Source organism: Biomphalaria glabrata, chromosome 6, assembly GCF_947242115.1.
Source record: "Biomphalaria glabrata chromosome 6, xgBioGlab47.1, whole genome shotgun sequence".
NCBI classification, from domain to species: Eukaryota; Metazoa; Mollusca; class Gastropoda; family Planorbidae; genus Biomphalaria; species Biomphalaria glabrata.
The window spans coordinates 7,554,972-7,579,918 of NC_074716.1; the positions used below are offsets into that span (position 1 = coordinate 7,554,972).

Sequence of the window (24,947 nt, forward strand, 5' to 3'; positions counted from 1 at the left end):
GAGTAGTTTCCCTTGAAAGGTAAACCTGATACTTATGAAATGAAAGACATTTTAATAAAAACAATGAAAGTTAAAAGTCTTACACACTCCTACCGTCTCTGTAAACTAATACCCTAGAATAACAGATCTAAATCTATATAGATATAAACTAGCTCTATTTAGATCTACTATATTTAGTCTAGATCTAAGGTCTGTATCATATATCTAGAATCTAGATAGACTAAGTCTAAGATAAGATTAAAATTTAAAAAAAAACTAGAGCTAGACCGAAGACGAAGAGTAAGACTAAGTTACTACTAAGAGTTACAGTTACAGAGTACTATTAAATTATTATAATATTATTAATAAGTATTATTAAATATTACTAAGACGTAAGACTAAGACTTATTTTATTAGTCAAGTCTTATTACTGTTTTAGTGTTTAGGTTAGTCAGTTTAAGTTTAAAAATTAAGGCAATTAAGTTTAGATTTTAGATCTAGTCTAGATCTAGAAGACTAGATGATTATCAAATTATTATCATCTAGAATCTAGATCTGACTAGATTGAAAATTCTAGATTTCAATAATTTCAAGAAGTAGAGTAGATTCTAGATCTCTTAGCATCTACTAGACTCTATCTAGAGATTAGATTTAGAATATATAATCTATATTACTAATATAGATCTAGATCTAGTAATTATAGTAAGTCGTAAGTCTAAGACACTGACTAATTAAATACTAAAGTAGATTAAAATTCTAAATATAGTCTCTAGAGTTAGAGTCTAGTTTAGTATTTATAAGTAACTAGATCTAGTCTAGATTGTCTAGATACTAATATAGCAAACGAAAATTCATATCTGCTTAGAGTAACACCTATTGTGACCTATAGTATAGTAAAATCTTTAAATTTAGAGATCCTTCTGAGGATAAAAAAAAAGTATCAAGCAATTATACATTAAACACTGAACTATAATCTTCAAATAGAAAAAACAAAACCTAATAAAATAACTCAAAAAGACACAAAGAAAAAGGCACATTTCTTGTTCCATCTATGTACAAATGAGTACAAATACTCCTTCTTCTGCTGTTAGAGCATGCAGTGGGGTTGCCTGAATCAGCCAGAGGCATATTAGTATTTTAGATCTAGAATCTAGATCTTTTTCTAACTCTACATAGAATCTAGTCAATTTATCCCTTAACTTTAACTTAACTAATAAACTTGAAATATTTCTAGGTTTCAGGATCTATATCATAGTCTTGAGACGTAACAGTTTCTTTCTAGATTCTGGATGTATCACAATGGAAGCTAATATAGACAAGTTGATCTAGACTCAGACTGCTCTTACTTTCTTACACTTTGATTCTTTAAGTTGTAAGTTGATGCACAAGCAAGACAATCATGTCAGAAAGGGATGAAATTTGGCCCAATATTCACGAAGAGCTAGAGGAGGAGGAGGAGGAAGCAAAGCCGGCCACTTTAGTTCCAGAAATGATTGCATCAATTAATGCTGATACCATAAATATAATGTAAATATAAAAATAAACTTCATAAGATAACTTATATAAATATACATTTATTTATTTTTATCACATCTTATAAAATCTTGTAAGTTTTAGTTTTATTATTAAACTTTTTGTGTGTTTCAATTTATATATTTATTTAATGTACAGAATAACTCAACTATATATAAAAAAAAGGAATTAAATATATGTAACATATATATACTTATATATTAAATTTTTTCAAAATGTGAATCACTAAAATTTCTCTATATCCTAGCAATAACTATGCTTACATGTTATGCACCAACCAAATTTTAAATTGTATATTATTTGTAAATTTGTGAAAACTACAACAAATACTGTGTCTTACAGACATCCACAAGATATTGCTGGTGCATATGAGTTGTCAGAATCTCATGCTGAGACTTCTGGGGAAATAGATCTTCAGACAGATGAGCACAACCAGTTCATTGATTTAGGTCTGTGTTTTTATATTTTAAACAATATATATTAGGGTAATATATTAGGGTAATATACAGCATTGGCAAAACTCTCCAAGCGCGTCTGGGAAAATGGTAAATTGACCACAGCGACCAAAATCCTAGTCTACAACGCCTGTGTTGTGAGCACTCTCCTTTATGGCAGTGAAAGCTGGTCAACATACATGTACCAAGAGCACAGATTGAATAGTTTCCACTTGCGCTGCCTGAGACGCATAATGGGCATCTCTTGGAGGGACCATGTCTCCAATCAGGAAGTTTTGAGATTGGCCAATATGAATAGCATGTATGCTCTCCTGACACAAAGAAGATTACGCTGGCTCGGACATGTCACCCGAATGCCAGATGGTAGAATCCCGAAAGATATCTTATATGCTGAGCTTGTGGAAGGAGTCAGACCCAAGGGCCGCCCAAGACTAACATATAGAGATGTCTGCAAGCGAGACATGAGAGCCACAGACATCAGCGAAAGTATGTGGGAAAACATAGCCAAAGACCGGATTGCATGGAGACAGACTGTGTGTGCTGGGACAACCCTTGCTGAGAACAAAAGAATTGAAGCAGCCTTAAACAAGAGGGAAAAAAAGAAAACTGCCCTGTCCGCTAGCCCTGAATCAGAGGCATACACATGTACGAATTGTGGCAAAGTCTGCCGTTCTAAAATTGGCTTGATTAGCCACACCAGATTCTGCCCCGTCTCAAGATTAAGCCAAAACCAGTGACTCATTTGGGCGCATCCATTGCCTTTCGAGACAAAAGGAGCCATATATATATATTAGGGTAATATATATATATATATATATATATATATATATATATATATATATATATATATATATATATATATATATATATATTTGTAATATAAATTACAGAAACTACCATTTTAAATTAATGACCTGAATGTCCCTTTTCATTGGTCCCCTTTATGTTTTTTAAAATGAAAATACATGAAAGCCTTTTTAGGAAGTAGTTCCCCCAAGTGTATTATCGTTAAGATAGAAGAAACAGATCCACCTAAAACATGAGGAACATTTTTGTATCTATTGTTAAAGTTGAAAATTTAACAAAAAGTTTGTTGTAAATGTACTTGTCCCATTCAATTGCAATATCAAATGTATTATTTCTTTCTGTTTTTTTTTTGTGTGCATATTATCATTTGTTTTTTTAATGTACCCCCCTCCCCCATAGAGAAAAGTTGCTATACTTTTTGTTCAATCTGTCCAACTGTCATGTTTAGTTCTAAAAAACAAAGTGCAATTGAAAATCCTAATTTGACCATTGCTTTTATCATATTCAAAACAGTCTTAGCTGCTATTTAAGTTAAATATGCTTATTGACTGGACAAATTAACTATATTAAAAAAAGCAACATGTTGCAACTATTTTTTATGTTTTTGACTTAAAGTATAAAACATATAGCTTGTTTTTTTTTGTTTTTTTTTAGTTGCTGTTAACAATGTGTTTAATTTTATCTGCCAGATGATGTCTCTATCCTTCAAGCTGTTGTGTTTATTGAAGATGCCTGTCAAGTAAGTTGACATGTGATCACAAGGGTTTGATTAATATTGTGATTGGGCAAGTCCCATAAAGCCCACAGAGTCTGGTTGCACATGAGATACCCTGGTCACGCCTCCCCATGGTGGAGGCTTCCCAGGCCTGAGTAAAGCTGTTGGCTCACATTTTGCATGACTCAACCCAAACTTCAACTCATGGTTCCTCCGCTGCAGGGAGTAATGAGAAACTGTGTCTCGTATTCTTTTCAACTGCCCCAGACTTGCTGATCTCCATCTTGATAAGGCTGGAAAACCACTAGATCTTGACCTATGTGTCACATACATAAACTATGCATAACAGCAGGGTTTCTATCCAGGGCTTTTGCAAGAGAGGAATTGAACTTCTCAGGCCCTCACTCAAATTGTGTTTGATGATGATGAAGATTAATATTTTGATATTTATTTTTATAAGAGTTTTGTTTACCTTGACATTAATAAAAAAAAGATGTGAAATCTAATTATTAAATGAAAAGTATAGTAAATAATTCAGTTTTTGCTGGGAGTTTCTTTAAAAAAAATCAAAACATAAGAACTGACTGGTAAATAAAAGGACTTAATGTTAGTATTTCTAAAAAAGAAAATATAATTAAATTTTAAATTTTTATAGACAAAGACAATTTGACATTTTAATTCTATTAAAAGTACAAAATGATAGCATTGCTAACTTTTGTATCTTTTCATGTGTCATAACTATATACACACACTCTAATTAATGGATTTAATTTTTTTCAATGTATCAACTTTAGTTATGTTTACATTAATTTTCAATTACAGAAACTATTTTTACTTAAAAAAAAACAACTACCTTGTACAGGACTAATATTTTTTGCTTGATAGTTACACTTATGTTCGGGTTAATTACACTAACTTGTATCAGCTTTAAATTTGATTTATTCCAAGAGTACTAAAAAGTCTTAATTACATTTTTCCTAATACTTTTCCAGAAAAGGCTTCAAGCTTCAGGAGGAAGTTTTCTATGAGTTGAGCCATTATAATGTAACTAAATTTGGCTTAAAATTTCTATATTGGAAATTATTTTCCAAAGATTCTCGTTTGAAACAGTAACTGATTTTTTAATTTTTTTTTACAGTTTCGCACTATCAATCATAAAATTGGACCCCGACATCTTTGGATCTACCGAAAATACCAGTCCTTCCCAGTCACAGTGTAAGCATAAATTTTGTTTTTCTATAAAATTTTTGTCAGTAGAATTTTGATGAATGTTTATTTTACATTACAAAAGTTTTGGCTCTTTTTTTTTTTTCTTTTCTTTTTAAATGTTACCAGTAAAGTGTACCATTCTAAATTCTTTAGACAGAATATCTGATGATTGGATTAAAATTTCCCTTATTTAAGTAGGTATTTTCTAAAATACAAAATGAAAATTAAGCTTAGTAGAGATTATAGTTGATGACATTTTATCATGATAGTTAAAAGTGACCCTTTATCACCTTGAGATATATAGGACAGAGGATGGATGTAAAGGTGTCTGTCTCTATCGCTAACAGTTAACCAAGGTATCATGTGGCCAGCACACGACCAACCACTTTAACTTTCCCCATTATTTAATGTCATGTACCCATTTCAGTTGGGTGGACTCAAGGGCGTCCTAAAAAATCCTTATGTTCAAAATCTCAGTCTTCATAGAGATTTGAACCTGTGACCCCTCAGTTTGGAAGACAAGGGCTTTACCACTCAGTCACCACAATGGGGCTTGCTATTTTTGTGTCTGTTCTGAACGAAAACAGATGTAAAAGTATTTCTCTCTGTTCTACATCATTCAACTTATTGCGTGTTTCTGTCTTACAGACATACATGTACACTTCCAAATATGCTATGCACTGTCACAGCTTTCCTGTGTCTCTTTCTGTAAGGCTTTCTTTGCCTGTCTGTTTGCAGTCACTTTCTCCTAATTATTTAAAAGAAAAGAACCACTAATTATCACCATTTATCTTAAGATGGCATTGTTTAGCTCCCTTTCTGCTATATAAAATACTATTAATTAATTGGGACTACTAGATTAATTAATTGGTTTCAAATAGGTTCTCTTATTCAAAGGCAGAATCGTTGTTGGGCGTTGGACTTTTACTTGTTTAGTTCTATGTAAATGGCAGTGGAAAAATAACACAGGTGCATTAGAGGGTTTATATTTAGTTTACACTTCAATTTTACGTAATACTGCACTTTAAGTTTTTTTTTTTTTTTAAAAGAAACTTTTTCCATAAATAAAAAAATGTTTATATATTTTTGCTTTCACTATTTCAAATCCCTAGGCAGTGTATGTAATAATGTATCAGTTTTATTCTCTCCCTGCCCCCCCCCCCCCCCCCCCTCACAAAAAAAAAACAACCAAAAAAAAATTGGCATTCAATAGAATGTCTAAATGTTATTCTTTACAGGTAACATATAATATATTTTTCTTTTACTGCTGTTCTATAGTTTTATATTAAATTATTTCACAAGATTTAAAAGTATTCCTTAACTCAACAGCTCAGGTCAGCTAACTCATAATGAAAGCTTCATATTTCAAAACTTAATTGAAACATAGTAGTTGTGCTTTAGTAAAGTCTAGTCACACAATATTGAAACATCTAGTATAGAACTGTACACAAAATGTTGTTTCTTATTTCACACACAATACTGTATCAAATTATGGGAAACTTCATGTACTTTATAAATGTAGATTTCTTTTCCTAAGTCTTACAGTCTTTTCAAGTAGTCTTAAAATTTGAGTATTTTTTTTTTAAATATTTTCTTTTGGCTTGATTTTACATTATTTTACTGTCAGCATGACCCAGTTCAATTTCATTTCATTTGCAACCTTCAAGGAGAAATAGATTTTATGTACTTAATAAATTAAAAAGCTTGAGAATGTCTTAAACTCACATAGTTATATAAAACATAAGCATTCATAGCATAATTAATTATAATAGTTTTGTTTTTAAAGAAGTATATATCTAGTCTAACATTTAATTGATGAAAAAAGACTAGATGATAGTGTAATGTTAAATATTGTGGAATATTTTAACTCTTAAAGCATGTACAAAATATTTGTTTTTGTTTAATAAATAATTTTCTTTGGATTTTGTTAGTTTTGTTTCCTTCTCTTTTTTTGTTTAAGATTTCGTTTTGTTGTGATATTTGCTTTGCACATGCTGGCCTTTCTTGAGCACCCATCGTCTCTCACAATAACCTCTGACCTACGAAGTCAAGGACCCAGACCAATGGTTCCCTGCTGGGTGACTCAATTCTTAGAGTTCATTTTTTTGTCCCTTCTATTGATGGACAACATAATTAGGGTATTTAATTATTTTATTTAATGTGATTCTTCTTTGCCATTTATTAATGTAATAAAGATTGCTTGAAAGTTTTATAGTATTATTTGTTGTTTTATTTTTGAAATTTTTTTGGTATTTTATCTTTATATTTCAGTTATACTTTATCTAAAAAGACAAACGTGAATTTTTTTCAATAATAAAGAAAACGTAACATAAGGAAACAAAATAGTCAAGCTGTTAAAAAAAAATTAAAGTTATTTGTAATGATATATTTATGTTTTTCAATAGGTATACCTTGTTGGCTATCATTATTTCCTGCGTCAGAAATGGGATGTAACAGCTGTCATATTACTGGTTGTATCATTTGTGGATTGGCTCGTGTCATCTTGCATGGCATGTAGTGAGGTAAAAGATGTGATATTGTTGTTGTTTTTTAAATATACTTTAAGTATTATAAAAAAATCAGTCCATTTCTCCGTCTTGTTGAGTGTTTTTGTTTTAATATGCTTCTGTATCTTAAAAAAAATGTATAAGTATTTATAGCATGGAAATAAAAATTAAAATCTCTTCTTTCAAACTAATTAATGTTAAAATGAGAGCTTCATTTTTAACATACACATTTTAAGGTTCAACACATTTAAGTTGTTCTTTTAATTACGATTTTTTTGCAATTGATTTTACAGCCTGTGAGGGTACGTCGCCTTCTACGTCCATTCTTTATACTGCAAAATTCATCTTTAATGAAGAAAATAGCCAAATGCTTACAAAGAACGCTGCCTGAAGTTTTAAGGTACATTTTCTGGCATATAAAATTGTAAAAAAAAAAGTACACCCTGGAGAAGATAAGGCATCTTGTCAGACCTCTTGAAAATCTCAGAGCTGGTCTTTTAGACATATGTTTGTGGCTGAAACACTGCCTGATACTTCACTAAGCTCCAGAAAAGATTGACTGGTTTGGCCCTCTAACCCTAACCCTAGGAAAACTGAAAGAGCAGACAATAAACACAGCAGACAGCAACACCCTGACTTATTAAATAAACAATGGGAATCACTTGCCTAGATCTAAAAATTTTTTGTTGTGCATTCTTTTGACTGGAAATTTTAATCTCCCAGATTACTGTGGCCTAATGATATAGATTGCAGAAAAATGTGGCATTACACAGTAAAGGTAATGTTAGAAACTTCATGCCAAGTTTGAATTTGAAAAAAAATTCTAGTTAAAACCTAAATCAATCTTTTTTCTTTACAGTTATTCAGGTCTGTGTTGTGAAAAGTTTGCAATTTACAAAAGTATATTATATGTTTGTAAGGATTGTATTGTATATAGTATTAAACTATAAATAAGCTGATTTTAATACTGAATTAGAAACATGTGTAGCTTTTAGCATTCCATTTGTATTTAAAGACTAGGAAAGAGCCCTTGAAAAAAAGTTAAAGGCATGACATGACTTAAAATGTGCTGTTGTACCTAAAAAATCAAAATCAAATAGTTGATAGAATCTGGGTTTGTAAGAAAGGAAGAACTCTATGTTTTTTATTTGTTGGGATCTCATTGGCTTGTTTGTTAAGTGGACTTATGACCCTTGAGACAGTGTTATTATTGGCTGAGGCCTGAGCTTTAGACTAAACAGTAGAAGTACTTAAAATTCAGCATTAGATGTTATTTTTTTTTACAATTTATTCTGGTTGTTTTATTGAATATGTTTTCTTTTCTTAAAGAATTCTTGGTGTTTTGAATTATGGATAAACATAGCCTTGTTTGTCCATAAAGCCTATGTCTGGAATTTACAAAATGTTATTATAATTTACATTGCACTAAATTGTTAAACAAATAAATGAAGAACGAATCTATTGTCATTATTCCACAGTGTACTTGTGCTCCTGACCATACATATTATATTTGCCACGATGTTTGCAATGCTGCTGTTTCCTATTTATGAGGTAACTATAACAATTAGCAATATCAATTTAGAGAAGACTGCATGAAAGATAACCAGCTAAAGTTAATTTAATGCAAGGATGAATATATGAAATTATCAGAAAAAAAAATTAATATATCAGTAAATGTAAAAACTATTTTTTTTTGTTTATCAAAAGTAGTAATAATTAGGTTGATTTTATTTATTTAGAAACAGATGACCTTAACATCATCTGCCCCATAAATCGCAAGGTCTGAAAGGGAAACTTTACTTTTTTTTATTTTTATTTATTTTTGTATAGTTAGTCTTTTCTGTGAAGTAATTCAAAACTAGTTAAGTTTTTTTTTTATACTATTTTACATTTTTGTTGTCAGTAAACTCTGTAAATAATATTTCACATTTTTCTTATCAAGATAAAAAAAACAAATGCGACTTTGACTTATTCCAATGATACTAATAGTTCTATCATCATTTCTGGACCTGTAAGTAGTGCACTAGATTATTTTTTAATCTTATCCAATAATTATAATTTATGTCAAGTGAAAGTAATTTTCCTTCTTAAAACATTTATTGTATTGCTTATAAGATATAGGCCTAGATGTAAGTAAAATTAAATATCGATATTTAGATTTGTTTATTTTACAAGATTGAATTAAAGAAGCATTAAAGTAAATTATGAACTGGCCAGCGAACATTGAACTGAAACTTAATCCTATAAAACTTCTATGAGACACAATAAGTGCATCTCTTGTTGCTGATAACAACTGGAGTTGTTGAGTTACATTATCATTTTAGCGAGCCAATCTGGCAAATGTCTGGTGTGACATTTCTCTAGAATTCTAGATCCTTCTGGTCTCTAAAAATATAAGATAGTGAAAAATAGCTCAGAGGCTGTAATTAAAACTTATGATTTGTTTCTCCCACCTGCAAATTGTGTTTCTTCCCTCTGTTCAAATGTTCTCCCATTGTGCTAGAATGATGTGATCCAGATCTAGAATTACTACAATGTGAAAGCCACACAACACCAGCATAATGACATCAATGTAATTTTTCCAAGGAAATGTGATTAATTCTCTGATCCCCAACTTTGCTTTAGATTTTCTCTCCTCATTTACTTTGTCTGCTAACAGTTCTTTGAATGTTCCACTCTGCGAAGTGACATCATGGTCATCTAGACATTGTAGAAAACATTTTAAAATCTTTCCCTGCTGATTACAATAAATAAATCTGTATGGCTTTTTTTACAATTGTGCTTATCAGATATTAGTCTCAAAGTAAATACAGTATTTATTTGTCTTAAGTACCAATATAACTACCTTTATTTTTAAAGCACATACTTTTAGATTGGTTGGATTTCCCCAGCTGACTTAAAATGGCCATAAGTGTGCAGAGTTAAAAGATTAATTTGGGGATGGGGGGGGGGGGGATTGGATTCACACTATGCTGTATAGGTACACAAATGATTTAGTTCACATTTTAAAACTATTCAAATTCTTACTGCACTTTTCTACTATCAGTAATTTCCCTACAAATATGCTCAGGATACATATTTCTAGATGATTTGAAATAATTTTTTGTTTGTTTTAGGATGAAGGAATGAAATATTTCAACTCTTTAATGGATTCTTTTGTCAATTTGCTAATTCTACTGACCACTGCTAATCATCCAGATGGTAATGATGCCATTTTTTTAAGAAAAAGAAATGCAATATGATTACTATAAAACTAACATATGAGAGAAATGTAAATAAAAAAAAACACATTGGTAAAGATCTAATATTTGCTGATTGTTGCATTCCTTCTGAATGGAAGGCTTGAGTTATTTCTGGATTTGTAGTCATCAGGAAATTTCTCTATTTACTTTTCAATAGATTGTTTTATAGTAATGATTGTTTTTCTTTCAACAATGTTTTTTATTTATTTTAACATTACTGTGTTTATTCAATAAGTTATAGTTAAAAGAAAATAAAATGGTAAAAGTTCAAAATATAAACTGTTTGTGATAAGTCAATTTACATTCTATGAAACAAATCTAATTCTTTAAACTTTTTTATATTCTTTATATTTCAGTTACACTTCCAGCTTATGGTAAAAATAGATTTGCTTCTATTTTCTTCATTATTTATTTAATCATTGGTAAGTGTTCATTAAAGATGCTTAATTATTTTAATTTTGTAATGAAACATTCAACTAGTTTAATTTTGTTTTGTTTTCAAATAAATATTTGCACTATCTACTTCCAATAATGGAGCTCATAGTGGTGGAGTGATAAAGCATCTGAACCGAGATGTCTGAGGCTCAATGCTAGTTAAATACTGGGATTTGGGATTTTGGGATTTATTTTCTTTTGCCCTTTGATCTATTGGGGAAAGTAAAGATGGTTGTTGTGCTGGCCACATGGCATCCTTGTTAAGCATCAGCCGTAGATACAGATGATCTTTACATATCTGCCCCATGAATTGCAATGTCTGAAAGGGGGGTAACTTGACTTATCAGAGTTGTGTTTGCTGAGTGCCTAAAAGAAGCATGGAAACCTCTCCAGATATCTCCAACCCCGAAGGTCCACAAAAGAGGTTGAATCATAGCACTCCGAACATACTATAATCATGAAAGTTGCACTGTACAAAAACTATTTTAAAAAGTGATTTAAATATAAACTAATTTTTACCAATATTTTTTTCATTGCATTAAACTATTTTTTTCTTCTACTTAAGGTTTGTATTTTTTGATGAACATGCTGTTGGCCATCATTTATAACCAGTTCAGAGGTTATTTCTTAGTAAGTACATCATTTGTAAATACTTAGGTTTTTTGTTTTTTTTTAATTATGTGTTCTATATGCACACTTTTTAAACTTTTGTTATTTTGATTGAAAATTGTTATTATGTGTACAGAGCTCAATGCAGACTAGTTTGGTTAGAAGGCGTGTTGCTGTTCGAGCTGCATTCGAAGTGTTGTCCTCAAAATTTTTAAGTAACGTTTCCATCTCGTCACTAAGGTAAGGATTTTTGGATGACACCATCTTTTCAGTGTTATTATTACTTATTTAATACCTCTTTTATAAACGGATTTTAAAAGTTTCGTTCCATTCAGTAGACTTTTGCATTTTTATAGTTTCTTTTAAATGTATTCTTTTTCATTATGCAGACGAGGTATTGGAGTAAACATTGTTAAAAGAATTGTTGAACAAAGTGATCTGCCCAATCATGTCCATAGAACTCTCACTGAGGTGAATATAAGTTTGTGTAGAAGGTTATCTAGGTCAGTGATTTGTTTTTATTTGCGAGCAATTTTATTTTTGCAATTTTGTCTTTTGTATTTTTCAGAAACTTAACAAAAACAAAGAGTCCAAAATCTATTCCGCCACTCAGTTTCAAGAACTCTTTCTTTCTCTCGATGATGATGTGATACATAAACAGGTAAGATGGATGTGATACACACAACTTATCATCATTAGCTCTCTGAACCCATTCTCAATCAAGTTTGAGGGTGATGTGTAAATAAAGCATCACACAAAAGTGTAGGAACTAGTCTAGTGCTTTTCCAAACAAAATCTGGGGATATAAAGTTTAATTATTTAACCTTAGTTTATTATGAAATCAGTACCGTAAAAAAAAAAAATTCTTAAGTCTAATATATATATATATAAATATATATATATATATAATTCATCACATCTAGGTTGTTAAGGAATACTATGTTATTTGTCTAGTAAATAGAAAGTTTCATCAGATTTCAAACTTCCTGTCACTCAAAGTTGTTAAGCAAGCTATTGGTGTTCTTAGTATTCTATGACAGCCTGGTATAAATATGTTCAATTTCACTAATTTTGTTTCTACATAAACAAAGTTAAAAAATAAGTTTCTTAATCTAAATTTGTTTCATTATATATTTCAAACAAAAAATTTGTAATTTAATTTATTTTCAGAGTTGTTATCATTATTTTTCTTGCTAGCCAGACTTTCCCAATAGAAAATGATGCATGCCTTACAGTCTCCCTTTAGAACAGCAACATATGGGTTCTCAAAAGTTACATACTGAAGTACACAGTGCTAACTTATGATTGTTTAATACTTTTAAACTCTATTCACACTTACAATAACAATAGTACCGGTACATCCATATAAATGAAACAATATAGAAATCACACTACATAAGTACAATACATACTGAATTATCCTTAAATTGATGATTGATATAATATAATAGCTTCCCGCTGTAAGATGGTTTCTAATATTACAATGTAATCTTTGTTTACTTGTGTAGCTTCCCGCTGTAAGATGGTTTCTAATATTACAATGTAATCTTTGTTTTCTTGTGTAGCTTCCCGCTGTAAGATGGTTTCTAATGTTACAATGTAATCTTTGTTTTCTTGTGTAGCTTCCCGCTGTAAGATGGTTTCTAATATTACAATGTAATCTTTGTTTTCTTGTGTAGCTTCCCGCTGTAAGATGGTTTCTAATATTACAATGTAATCTTTGTTTACTTGTGTAGCTTCCCGCTGTAAGATGGTTTCTAATATTACAATGTAATCTTTGTGATGGTTTCTAATGTTACAATGTAATCTTTGTTTTCTTGTGTAGCTTCCCGCTGTAAGATGGTTTCTAATGTTACAATGTAATCTTTGTTTTCTTGTGTAGCTTCCCGCTGTAAGATGGTTTCTAATGTTACAATGTAATCTTTGTTTTCTTGTGTAGCTTCCCGCTGTAAGATGGTTTCTAATGTTACAATGTAATCTTTGTTTTCTTGTGTAGCTTCCCGCTGTAAGATGGTTTCTAATATTACAATGTAATCTTTGTTTTCTTGTGTAGCTTCCCGCTGTAAGATGGTTTCTAATATTACAATGTAATCTTTGTTTTCTTGTGTAGCTTCCCGCTGTAAGATGGTTTGCACAAACCAAATGGAAGAGAGTTCAACGAATTTTCATACACAAATATTTCACTTACTTTGGCATGTTGATGGTTTTTGTTAACTTGATCATTATAACAGTAAGTATGTAACAGTTACTTTTTGCTAACGCTCTTGTTCTTACATACCATTTCAGTCACCCAGTGCAACAAAAGATAGTGGAATAATTTAAAAAGAAAAAAAGCAAAGTGTGAAACCCTGTTTTCGTTGTAAACAAGGGGTTCTCAATAACATCTTTATATATTCTCATAAAAGGCCCATCTTTCTTAAAAGTATTTTTTTTTTAAATCTTTGTTTAACTTAATAATGACTTTTTATGTTAAGTTTTTGGAATTCAAATTTTACTTGAAAGTCACATTGAGAGAAAATGTTGGTTATTGTTGCATTTACACAGTCAAAAACTTTCAATCTTCTTTCAGGTTCAACTTGGTGCTAAATTTGACAGTTCATTTAGAGAAAATCATTCAACATTAAGAGTAAGTGTCATAGGGTACTACAATACCAACATATTAAGAATAACTTAAGAATTCCTTTTCCAAATAAATATTTAATAGGTTTTGATTATATGAATAAATTTATATATTCCAAATTCAACATTTCATATTGACTGAAAAAAATCATTTCAGATCTTCAACTTCACATTTGTGATGTACTATCTGTTTGAACAAGTGATCAAAGTCTGGGCCAATGGCTGGAGGAGATATGTAGCTGTAAGAGGAAATATATTTGATGCTGTCATTACAGCAGCCCTAGTGGTGAGTAGCACAATTCATAGTTGGCATTTAAATTATTCTAGTTCTTACACTTAGCTGTAATGCTGTAGTCTTGTCCTTATGCCTTTTTTTTACAATACTGAAAGTGTTTTCATACTAGTTTATGCATATTTTTACATGGTTGCATGCGACCTCAGAATGAGAGGTCACTCACAAAGGCCGCGGTATACACATTTGAGACCAAGAGAAAATCTGCTGCCGATGACGGATGCAGACGGCGAAAAGAAAATCTTAATCAACCACTGGCGGGCAATGGTTATGCCTACCCTGGATGTGGCAAAATATGTAGGTCACAGCTAGAATTGCGTAGCCACCAGAAATATTGCATTCCACATTTATCTTCGGACTCGAATACAAGCCTTATTATTATGATGTATATTTATATTTTACATACAACCAACATAGCTATCTCATTTCACTGTACCGTGGATTGGTGAATTGGTTGGGTTTTATTATGATACTTAAAACCCTTTGCCATCTTTCTTTGTTCTCTGCTGTCCTCTTGGAATTTGTGAAGAATAAGTCTTTAATGACATAGCAACTAGTCTAAATTTAGATAGGTGGCTCAAAGATTTTATTGCTTTATTATTTTAGACATTAGAATAGAGAAGATGTGATATACATAACAAATGAAAAATAATAAATATAGACTGCATTATGAAATAAGACAGTAACTGCTTTAGGTGTTAACACAGACACTTAATTAGTTGCATTTTGGACAATGTCAATTGTTTGTACTGCAGACACTAGATACAGTGAGTTGGATGATGAAAGTGGATACCAGTTTTTGCGATAATAAGTATGCTCATCACTGTTAAGACTTTGACTATTTTATGTGTGTAGATGTATGACTGAATTCACATGCAAGAAAATAACAAACTATATCAAGCTAATAACACAAACATCCAAAGACAGCTACATTGAAGCTTGTATTATCTTTCATCTTCCTTTCTGTCTATAACTTTACTATTAATGGACAGTGTATAGATTGTGTATCACTATAGATTGTGTATCACTTTATTGTCTTTATTTCAGATTGGAGAAACTGTTTCTGCATGTCTCTTTGGGATTCCTTACTTTCCCAGGTAGAAAAAGTTGCTCATTTTAGTTTGTTGCTCAAGAAACGTTTGTTTCTTGTTCATTTCTCTACACAGATTTATGTTTCTTATGCAACATGTTTTTCTTGCTTGTCTACCTCAGTTCACAAGAGATCACGGAAGTGAGTCTGAGCACCACAATGTGGAACATTCTACGTCTAGTTAATATTCTCATCATGGTCCGCTTGTTTAGGGCCATCCCACATATCAGAGTAAGTTTATGATAATGGCTGTAAAGGTTCATAATGATAAAATTTTGTTGAAAGATACATTTTTTTGCTATTAGCTTTTTTTTTTTTTTTACTCTTTTTCTTTTATACCTATGAAATGTAATATTTCAATGTTTGCTTTAAGTCCATGGCTGTAATAACAACAGTGTTGGTAGATCTGCTGAAAAATTTGAAAGCATTTTCTGGAATTTTAGTCGTAAGTACTCAGTTTAGTTTTATTTCATTTTCATTACCATTGTAATAGCATCAACATAAGTTCTGTGGCTTCATTATACACTCTGGGTAGAATTTTTGAGGTCCACTGCATCATGGGTGCAGGGTGTAGATTAGGCATGGCTGTTATATCTGTTAGGTGATATAAGTTGTTTCATTTTAAACCTGTGAGGAAAAAAAAAGTGTAAATTTTGCACTTTTATTTTACCCTACAAAAATGTATTATATTTTTTTTAACACAAGAAATTTAGTGTGTTGATTTCATTTCTTTGTTTTCTTCCTTTCTAGGCCATCTTTTATACATTTGCAATATTTGGAATGCAGTTGTTTCATGGAGTTATTAAATATCAACCTGAATATGCCAACAAGTAAGGAGTCAGTTCTTTTATTTTGGTATCTTTATTTCTCATTCTCTAATTTCTGTTGTTTTTTTTAAAGTAGCTATGTAATAAGAACTTGCTGGGAACAAAATTAAAAAATAATAATTCCTTAATGTTGTGTGCCTTTTATTTCATGTCACATGCCTTTCTTCCCTACCCTTAAATTTAAATCTAATTATCTATTTATAACTTAATTATTTTTTCTCTGTAAACATGATTCAATTTTTAGTTATAAATAATTTGTTTAAAAACTAGGAAACAATTTGTATGTTATTGTTTAGAACTATAAAATGAAATTCAGATTGAATGTTCATAACTGTTGCCAACTTTTCTCCTGATCTAGAACTTTTCCCTGTGGAACTTATGAACAACTAGACTACTGGGCAAATAATTTTGATGATTTTTTTGTAAGTTTGAATTTTTTAAAAGCTGTTTAATTTTATACACCTTTTTTTTTTTACACACTATTTACTTTTTTTTCTGTGTCTGTTAGCTTTATTAAATTTGTGTGTCTATTAGCTTTATTTAATTATTTTTTTATCTATTAGCTTTATTAAATTTTTGTATATATATTATCTAAATGAAATGTAATATTTCAATGTTTGCTTTGTTTTCTGGGAAGAAAACTTTAGAAATACTCTCCAATTAAAAAGGATGAAATAGTGAAGAGAGAATTGGAAATCTCACCTTTCTTTTTTAAATCTTTTCTTCTAGTCATCTTTAATTGTGTTATGGGACTTGATGGTGGTCAATAATTGGAATGTTTTCCTCAAAGTGTACAGAACAAAACTATCATCGTAAGTTGTTGTTTTTTTTTTGTCAGTAGAATCTTTTTTCATTCCTTATTCTTTCAGGAGTAAACTAGTTATTATGTTGATTAAAAATGTTTAATGATTTAAGATATTTTAGTAACATGTGATATGAAGCAGCAGTATGTAATATATAAAAAAAGAAAGGAAGGCGTATGTATGTATGTATGTCCCGCATAGAAATCAAAAGCGTTTGGCCAATCTTGATAGATAGATGTTCCTTAGATCATGGTGGTGATCGTAGTGTATGTTTAATGCCGCACACACAACTGTAAGGCCATAAAAATACCTAAATATATCTCTATTAAAGGATGAAACTTTTTAACAAATCTGGTAAACCTGTTTTCATAGTATTTTATATTTGTTATCAATATGTCAGCTAAACTGGTAAACCCATTTTCATACACTACTGTCATTTTAGTGGCAAAGTATTTATAAAATAATTGATAAGGGAACATTTGCCGTGTTTGAAATAATTCTAAATCCAGTTCACTAGATCAGTAATACCCAAACAAAGGCCTGCGGGTCATATCCAGCTAGTAGAAGTATAAAGTTGATTTCTGTCTTGTAGCACAAACTAAATGCTCTTAGGCCTGACTACTGCGTCATCTTTATAAACTTTTTGATTCATACACTACCAGGTGGTCCTATTTATACTTCATTGCTTGGTGGCTGCTTTCTGTGATCATTGTTGTCAACTTATTCACAGCTCTTATCATGGAGGTACGATTTTAGTTTTTGGGTTTCATTGCTTAAACTAAAGGAGTTTGTTTTATAATTTTTGCATTTAACTAAACTTCTACATCTTCGTTCTCATTATTATGTTGGAGGGTTCAAAATACTAGACTAATATCTGAGATGAGTAAGTTTCCAAATCAGGTGGCTCTCCAAATAGTTTTTCTTTTATAGGGGTGTCTTGTTCGGGCTGCTTGATAAAGAATACAGTTTTGAAGGACATGGTTGGCATTCATACCATAAACAATTTTCCAGAAATAGATTAGAATAATCAAATATTTACATTCATAAAAGCGTGGGAAGCATGGTTGAGAGGCTAAGTGCGCTTGAACCTGGCCTGGCTTAGCTACCTATGAAGGGGGCTCGAGGTTCGACCTCCGACTCGGGCAGAGTTGTGTTTACTGAGCGTCTAAAGGCAGCATGGAAAAAACCTGCTCCTAGATTACCCCCCCCCCCCCCCCCCCCCCCCCACTGGTCCACAAATGAGATTGCACCAAAGTGCTTTGAGCATGCTATATAATGAAAGTAGCGCTATATAAAAGCCATAATTTATTTATTTATATAAGTATTAAAAGCAGATAAAAAGTAAATACCCCTTTCAGACCTTGCTATCTTTAGGGCAGATGATGTAAAAGTCATTTGTTTCTGAGGCAGAGAGTTAATAAGGGTGTCATATGTCCACACAACAACCAGCCGCCTTTACTTGTCAGGTGCCCATTAAATTGGGGTGGACTAATGGTCTAAAAATCCCAAAAATTAAAAATCCGTCTTCTCTGAGATTTGAACCTGCGACCCCCTTGGTTTGGAAACCAAGTCTTTTACCACTCAGCCAACACGCACCTTAACAAAATAGTAGTACGATGAAAAATGGAACTAAACTAAAAGAAATGTTTAGGTATTTGTCAACTACTTTTTTTCTTGACTGAAATATTTTCATTTTAAGTGAAATAAAATAATTCTGTGTTGTTTTTTGTTTGAAGAATTTTATTATACGATGGGATAGGCGTCGACGAGCTAGTCAAATAGATGCTTTGGATGCTTCTTATTATGAACACTTGACAATTTCAGTTCATCTGGATAATGTCCACAATATGTTTAAGTGAGTAGATCATCATTTTATTACATCTTAAAAATCCAACTTTAAAGGTATATATTTTTTTATCATTTAAAAGATATCACTTTCAGGTTGATATTAGTTCTTAGACAAATTCCTTTACTAATTTCGTTTACAACTATATTTCCTGTTTTATTTGATATTTTAACATTGATAGAATTTGCTCATTAAAGTTGGGTGAGGCGAGACCAATCGTCATAGAAGGTCTGAACACTGACCTGCAACATCACAACTTGTGGGCGGCTGCCATGTCACAGGTCTGTACGATGTGGTAACGAGCTATTGGTTTAATCTGCCCACAGGTTGTGACGTTGCAGGTCAGTGTTGAGGACTCTTATACCGAATGGTTTCAGTAGACGTAAAGTAGAGAGAAAAAAATACCTTGCAATGCATAGGGCAGGTGATGTAAAGGTCATCTGTTTCTATGGTCTAACCACACAGAGTTGGGTGGACTCTTGAGCACCCTTATGATCCCCCAAAAAATTACAGAGATTTCAGCATGGGACCCCTTGTTTTCGGAAGCCAAGCGCTTTACCACCATGCCCCATTGGATGAAGCAAAATTCTTTTTTTCTAATATTCTGACACCCATCTACGTGAATGTCATGTGGTAAGCAACGACCAAAGCCTTGTCTCCCCATTAAAAGTCAGCACTTATTGTATAATGTCTTCAAATGTAGAGAAGGGAAAAAAAGTCATTTAATGAAGAAAAACCCTGTTAGCTGTTTTTAATTAGTTAATGTACTAACAAAAAAAAATCTTTTGTTTTCCTCAATTCATAGATAATGTTGCATGTTGTGACATAAAATAGAAAACTAATAGTTTAGATGGCTCCACTTCCCTCTCCCTTAAACTAATACAAAGTCTATTATGTGATTTGATAAGCTGATGTGTGTGTTAGACCTAATACAAAATCCATTATGTTATGTGGTTAGTTGATGTATGTATAAGATGTTTTATATTTAAATTAATTTTTTTTTTCTTAAACATCTAATGCAATTAGAATTTTTGAAGATTATTTCTTCAAATTTATAAATTTTTTGTACTGAAAAGTTTTGTTTTTTTTTTTGTTTGTTTTTTAGAGATCTGTTACAAGAACCAGATGAAGCAGAACTGTTGCTGTTGTTAAGAGAACACAGATTTCTGAAACTTGAAAGTCAATAAGAGCTGGGTTTAGATGCTGACAAATAGCTGTCTTTAGATGCTGACAAATAGCTGTCTTTAGATGCTGACAATAGTGCCAAGTTTAAATAGCTAAAATATGTTGAAATATTTATACACAGTTCTAGATACATTTATATCTAATGTATTGTATACAAACTTGAAGACAACATAATCTGACTGTCAACAACTGGTTAACACTCAAAGATGTCTTTCACATAACATTAATTAGTTGTTGTTTTTTTTTCCCTTTTCTAGTCTTGTAATCATAGAATCCCATGTGCATTTCGTATTCTAGATACTATTTATACAAGTTAGGTTTTTCTATGTTATAATTTGTACACAAGTTTAGTTGTTACTTTTACATATTTTTTTGCCTCATTTTGTAAGCTTACATTTTGAAACATTATAGATTTATGCCTCACCTAATCCATTGGTGTTGCGCAAGTAATCTAACATTGTTTGGCAATAATTGAAAGATATATATGTCGTGATGTTTTTTCTGAAAATCATAGTTACAATCTTGCCTTTACATATGCATATTTTTTGTAACATTTTTATTTACACTAAAAAAAATTTTTGCCCAAAAAAAATAAATTTTCAGGTCAGTTCAAAAGTATGTTTCATAGAATAATTGAAATCATTCTTGAATTAAATGCTTATTAATATATTATTGTAATGTACGATTTAATTTGCCTTTTATTTGGGCCATATGCTAATTTCATGTTGTGAATTTTTAATGTCTTTAACTCCGAATGAGGATATTTTTGACTCAAGAATGTGCGTCATTTGTTTGGCACGCTAAGTTAACTCATAGAGAGAAGGTGTCTGGACAGTTTCGTTGATAATGGCATTGTCAGTTCAGAAATAAAATCTTTTTTTTTTTTTAAATGGTTACTTTGCTAAGGTGGCAATACAAATCTGAAATGACAGACACTCAATGAAATAAGAAGTCTCATTGAATGGAAGTGGCCTTACAGATTGGTGAAAAGGTGGTTTGTTTGTTCTTTTTGTTAGCAAGCGAACATTATGAATAGAATACTTTTACCTTTCACTGTCATCGACATGTTTATTTTTTTAGCTGTATAGTTTCTACTTATATATGACATGCTCTACACTTTGTTATTGTATTACCAACTCCACAATGTACTACTTTGTTATTGTATTACCAACTCCACATTGTACTACTTTGTATACTCCACAGTAATTTACCTCTATGTATTTATATACACCAATGCACTCACTTAGTAGTAACCATGCTCTTGTTCTTGTCTTCTATCATTCCATTTATCAGGTCATTTGACATTTTCTTTGTTACATTGTGACATATTGCACTTTTTTTTTTTTGGAGATTTTCATCTTTGGCAGATGTCTATAAATATCTAGCTATTTGGTGACTCCAGTGAACATTAAATAGTAATAATAATAAGGATCTTCGAGTCCGAAGATTAACGAGAAATGAAATAGGAAGCATTGATTAAATGTGTAATTTAGAAAGTGTATGATAAATTAGTGTGCACCTTTTGGCTGTGTGAAATCAAATTTCTAAGCTCTTTGGCTTGTAGCAAAACTATTTATTTTTTAGTTGGCAGCTGTGATCTTTTAATATCGCCTCCTTGTCATTGTTTAGAATCAAAAATTAATCAAGAAAATCGTGAAGATGATGAAATAGAGAAAAACTTACTGCTCTAAACAGTGTGGCGAGTCAGCTTGTAATTTGTAATTCAAGCCCTGGTTGAGTGATTAACGCAGGATTCTGTGTTTTTAATGCTGTTGATGGATAAATGGCATTTTGTGTAAATTTGAATTAATTGTAGATTTTTTACCTTAAGTTTATTCCTAAAGGGTTACTGCCTGGTTGTGTTGAATGGCTTTAGACTTTCACTTGATAGTAAAAAAAAGACCTTTAGGGCAGATAATGTAAAGGTCATGTTTCTGTGGCCGATGTTTAACGAGGGTGTGGCATCAAATTTCGTTACCTTCTGATTACAAATAAAATGTATTTTGCAGTCCAACGATTCACTTCACTCTGTATACTTTACCAAGCGAGAAAGTTATTTTTGGTATGTTGCTTTGTTAGCTGTTGATATTCACATTATGGTTGGGGTATGTTGTTCTATATCAATAGTTGGTTGTGATCTTGTAATATCAAAATATTGTGTTATCTTTTCCAGAACAAAAACATTATCATTTTTCCTATAAGAATTTTTTTTCATATGGCAAGTCATATGTCATGTTTTTTTTATTATAATGATATACATATATATATATATTATGGCATGATACATATTACCCAGGTATTAATTAGTTGAGTTTTGAATTATCTTTTTGAATGCTTACTAATAAAGGAAAATTATTTTTATTAATTTTGTTTTTTTAAAACAAAAATTTAAAAAAAAAACACTGATGTACCAGTATTGGAAATGAATCTAAGAAAAAAAAAGAATAATTGTACAAAACCTATACAAATGTTAATAAAACGACCCATGGGCTGGTACTGGCTGCTTGGTCATGTGTCATGCACGCTGGATTTCTGTTCCATGGTCTTGATGCTTCTGGGTTTGAAACATGCCTACTGCCATCCCCCTGCCATCCTGCAGGAGGTTTGGGCTACTGGAATGTAATTTTCTTTAAATGAGAAGGAATTTCTGAAATATTTTCACTAAAATCAGAAGAAAAAAACAACATAAAAGTCTTTTTTTTAATAATTTTTATTGGTGAAACCAAACCTAAAAATAATGGGAGACATTATAAATTAATGGAATAAAATCTGATAAAAAATACTTCAATTAATGGAAACAAATCTCTTTTTATTCTCTTATTGTATTTGAAACTTTGGAACATTGTACCTGATATTTTTCTTTATTATTACAAAGTCCTTTTTTTTTTTTTTTAACAAAAATTAAATTTATAACATTGTATACAACCATAGATATTCTATCTTGTAAATCAGACTTCATTCACATTTCCCAATGAATGACTTGCTTATTTTCTAACCATTCCATGGGTCATATAATTATGATTTTTAATGCTATTCAAGAGAACATAGCTTATTAGTAATTAAAAACATTATTATGTAATTAAAAACTTCATTCAAGATAAGTTGTAATGAAAGACTACATTCAAGATTAGTCAGCCAAAAATATTACAAAGTGTCACCACCTCAAAGGTCATCTCCCCCAACAAGGTCATCAAAAGTAACCCAGTTTAAATCAAAATTATTTTTTGTTAAACTTAAAACATTTTTTTTTTTTCTGAATGTTATATTAATGTTAGCTTTTTATATGAATTTACTTTTGTAATTTTATTCTAAAATTTTGGAATAAATTAATAAGATCTGTATTAAGAATGGTAATACACAGCCTTACCTATATAGATGACCGCATAAAATATCTTTGCTGTATACCAATGGGTCATTAGATTAAAATTAAAAGTTTTTTAGCTTACAATTTGTTTTGTTCTTTCATTTAATATGGTACACATTTTCTAGCTTACATATGAAAGCTGATGTTTTATTGTCTCCCCATTGAGTACATGTTAATATGAAAGCTGATAGTCTGCCCATATTGTCTCCCCGTTTTGTACATGTTAATATGAAAGCTGATGTGTTATTGTCTGCCCTTTGTGTTCACTTAATATGAAAGCTGATGTGTTATACTCTCCCCATTGTGTTTGCATAAACAGGTTTTAAGGGTGTACACTAAAGTAACACAGTAATAACCTGTGATTGAATGTTTGATCACATTAAAGTCTCCTTTCACAGAATAACTCAGTTAATCCACACAAATGAAATAATGTAAAAATAACAGTAAATATTTGTCTTATATACAATACTGGTTGAAGGACATGATGCTAAAATAACTTACTGATTTAAACTGAGACCGGTTGGCTGTTTTAAGATGCATGCGCTTTTCTTTTTTTTTTTTAGGATTAGACTTTCGCACTGATCTGTTGTGGTGACATACTGTATTTTGATATGGCCAAGTTTTTTTTTATACACTTTGAATATTTCTTGCTTTTGCTTACCATCAGAGGCTCTGCCTTTTGACCTAGTGCGCAGTTCTATCTGTGCTGCTTACAATCAGAGCTTGCCTAAACAAATATGTACCAACACTGAAGTTCCGAACCAAACTGAAGTGTTTAACTAAGGTTTAAATGGCTACATCACAAGTGTTATGGAGTGTAAGTGTATGTTATGTTTCCAAGGAAAAAAGGGAGCAAATTGTTTTGGTTGTGTATGATGAAGAGTTTCTGAGGAAAACAAGAGATGGTCTGTCATAATTCCTGTTAATATGTAGCATGATGATTTTGTGGTAAGTTATAGCTTGTTTTAATTATCATTTTACTAGTTTCTTTATGCATTTACTTTCAAGTTAATTTTACGTTTATTTATAAATAAAAGGTATATTCAAGTTTATTTATTAAAAAATTCAATACGCCTGAATCAATTTAGTTGTAGTAGCTATTTGGAGCTAAATCAACGACTAAGCATTAACAATAAGTCTAAGACAGATTGCGTTATTGATCCTTATTGGAAATGTTTTGTCATTACAAGCATTCTTTATTAAATATTCCATTAAAAACAACATTCCACAGTAGAAACAGACACAACATACAGCGATGTCTTGATCCTTTCATGTTCCTCAGCCATGAGTTATTGAGAGATATAGATTAGGGTTAGTAAAGTATTTTTATATTTTGTTTGTTTATCAATTGAAAACAACATTCCACTAATGATAACAGACATCTTGCTCTTTTTTTTTATGTTCCCTAGTCAACAAGTAGAATTGATAAT

At 31.0% G+C, this 24,947-nt stretch overlaps 1 protein-coding gene across 3 annotated transcripts; it reads left to right on the top strand.

The window, feature by feature from the left end:
• Positions 1-23,601, top strand: LOC106066282 (two pore channel protein 2-like). Of its 3 annotated transcripts, none has more exons than XM_056032010.1 (28): positions 1-19; positions 1,214-1,506; positions 1,855-1,961; positions 3,464-3,513; positions 4,628-4,704; positions 6,659-6,836; positions 7,104-7,220; positions 7,499-7,605; positions 8,684-8,756; positions 9,148-9,216; positions 10,322-10,406; positions 10,804-10,869; positions 11,448-11,512; positions 11,628-11,731; positions 11,881-11,962; positions 12,060-12,152; positions 13,602-13,721; positions 14,061-14,117; positions 14,268-14,396; positions 15,450-15,499; positions 15,615-15,723; positions 15,866-15,937; positions 16,243-16,322; positions 16,678-16,741; positions 17,049-17,131; positions 17,785-17,866; positions 18,859-18,977; positions 20,074-23,601. In XM_056032010.1, the coding sequence occupies exons 2-28, from the start codon at positions 1,379-1,381 to the stop codon at positions 20,153-20,155; spliced, it is 2,448 nt and encodes an 815-aa protein (XP_055887985.1). In that variant the 5' UTR covers positions 1-19; positions 1,214-1,378; the 3' UTR covers positions 20,156-23,601. The 3 variants fall into 3 exon arrangements, with proteins under 3 accessions (XP_055887985.1, XP_055887984.1, XP_055887986.1); XM_056032009.1 differs by lacking the exon at positions 1-19 and adding an exon at positions 27-189; XM_056032011.1 differs by lacking the exon at positions 1-19 and adding an exon at positions 27-189 and having other exon boundaries at positions 1,350-1,506.
• The last annotated feature ends 1,346 nt before the right edge of the window (positions 23,602-24,947 follow it).

What these genes read in the sequence shown, in the direction of transcription:
- LOC106066282 (XM_056032010.1), top strand. Translation starts at nt 1,379, where the DNA reads ATGTCAGAAAGGGATGAAATTTGGCCCAATATTCACGAAGAGCTAGAG. An exon ending in ATAATTTTGATGATTTTTTT is followed by an intron (nt 16,742 to 17,048) that starts GTAAGTTTGAAT and finishes CTTTTCTTCTAG; the next exon opens with TCATCTTTAATTGTGTTATG. An exon ending in TCACAGCTCTTATCATGGAG is followed by an intron (nt 17,867 to 18,858) that starts GTACGATTTTAG and finishes TTTTGTTTGAAG; the next exon opens with AATTTTATTATACGATGGGA.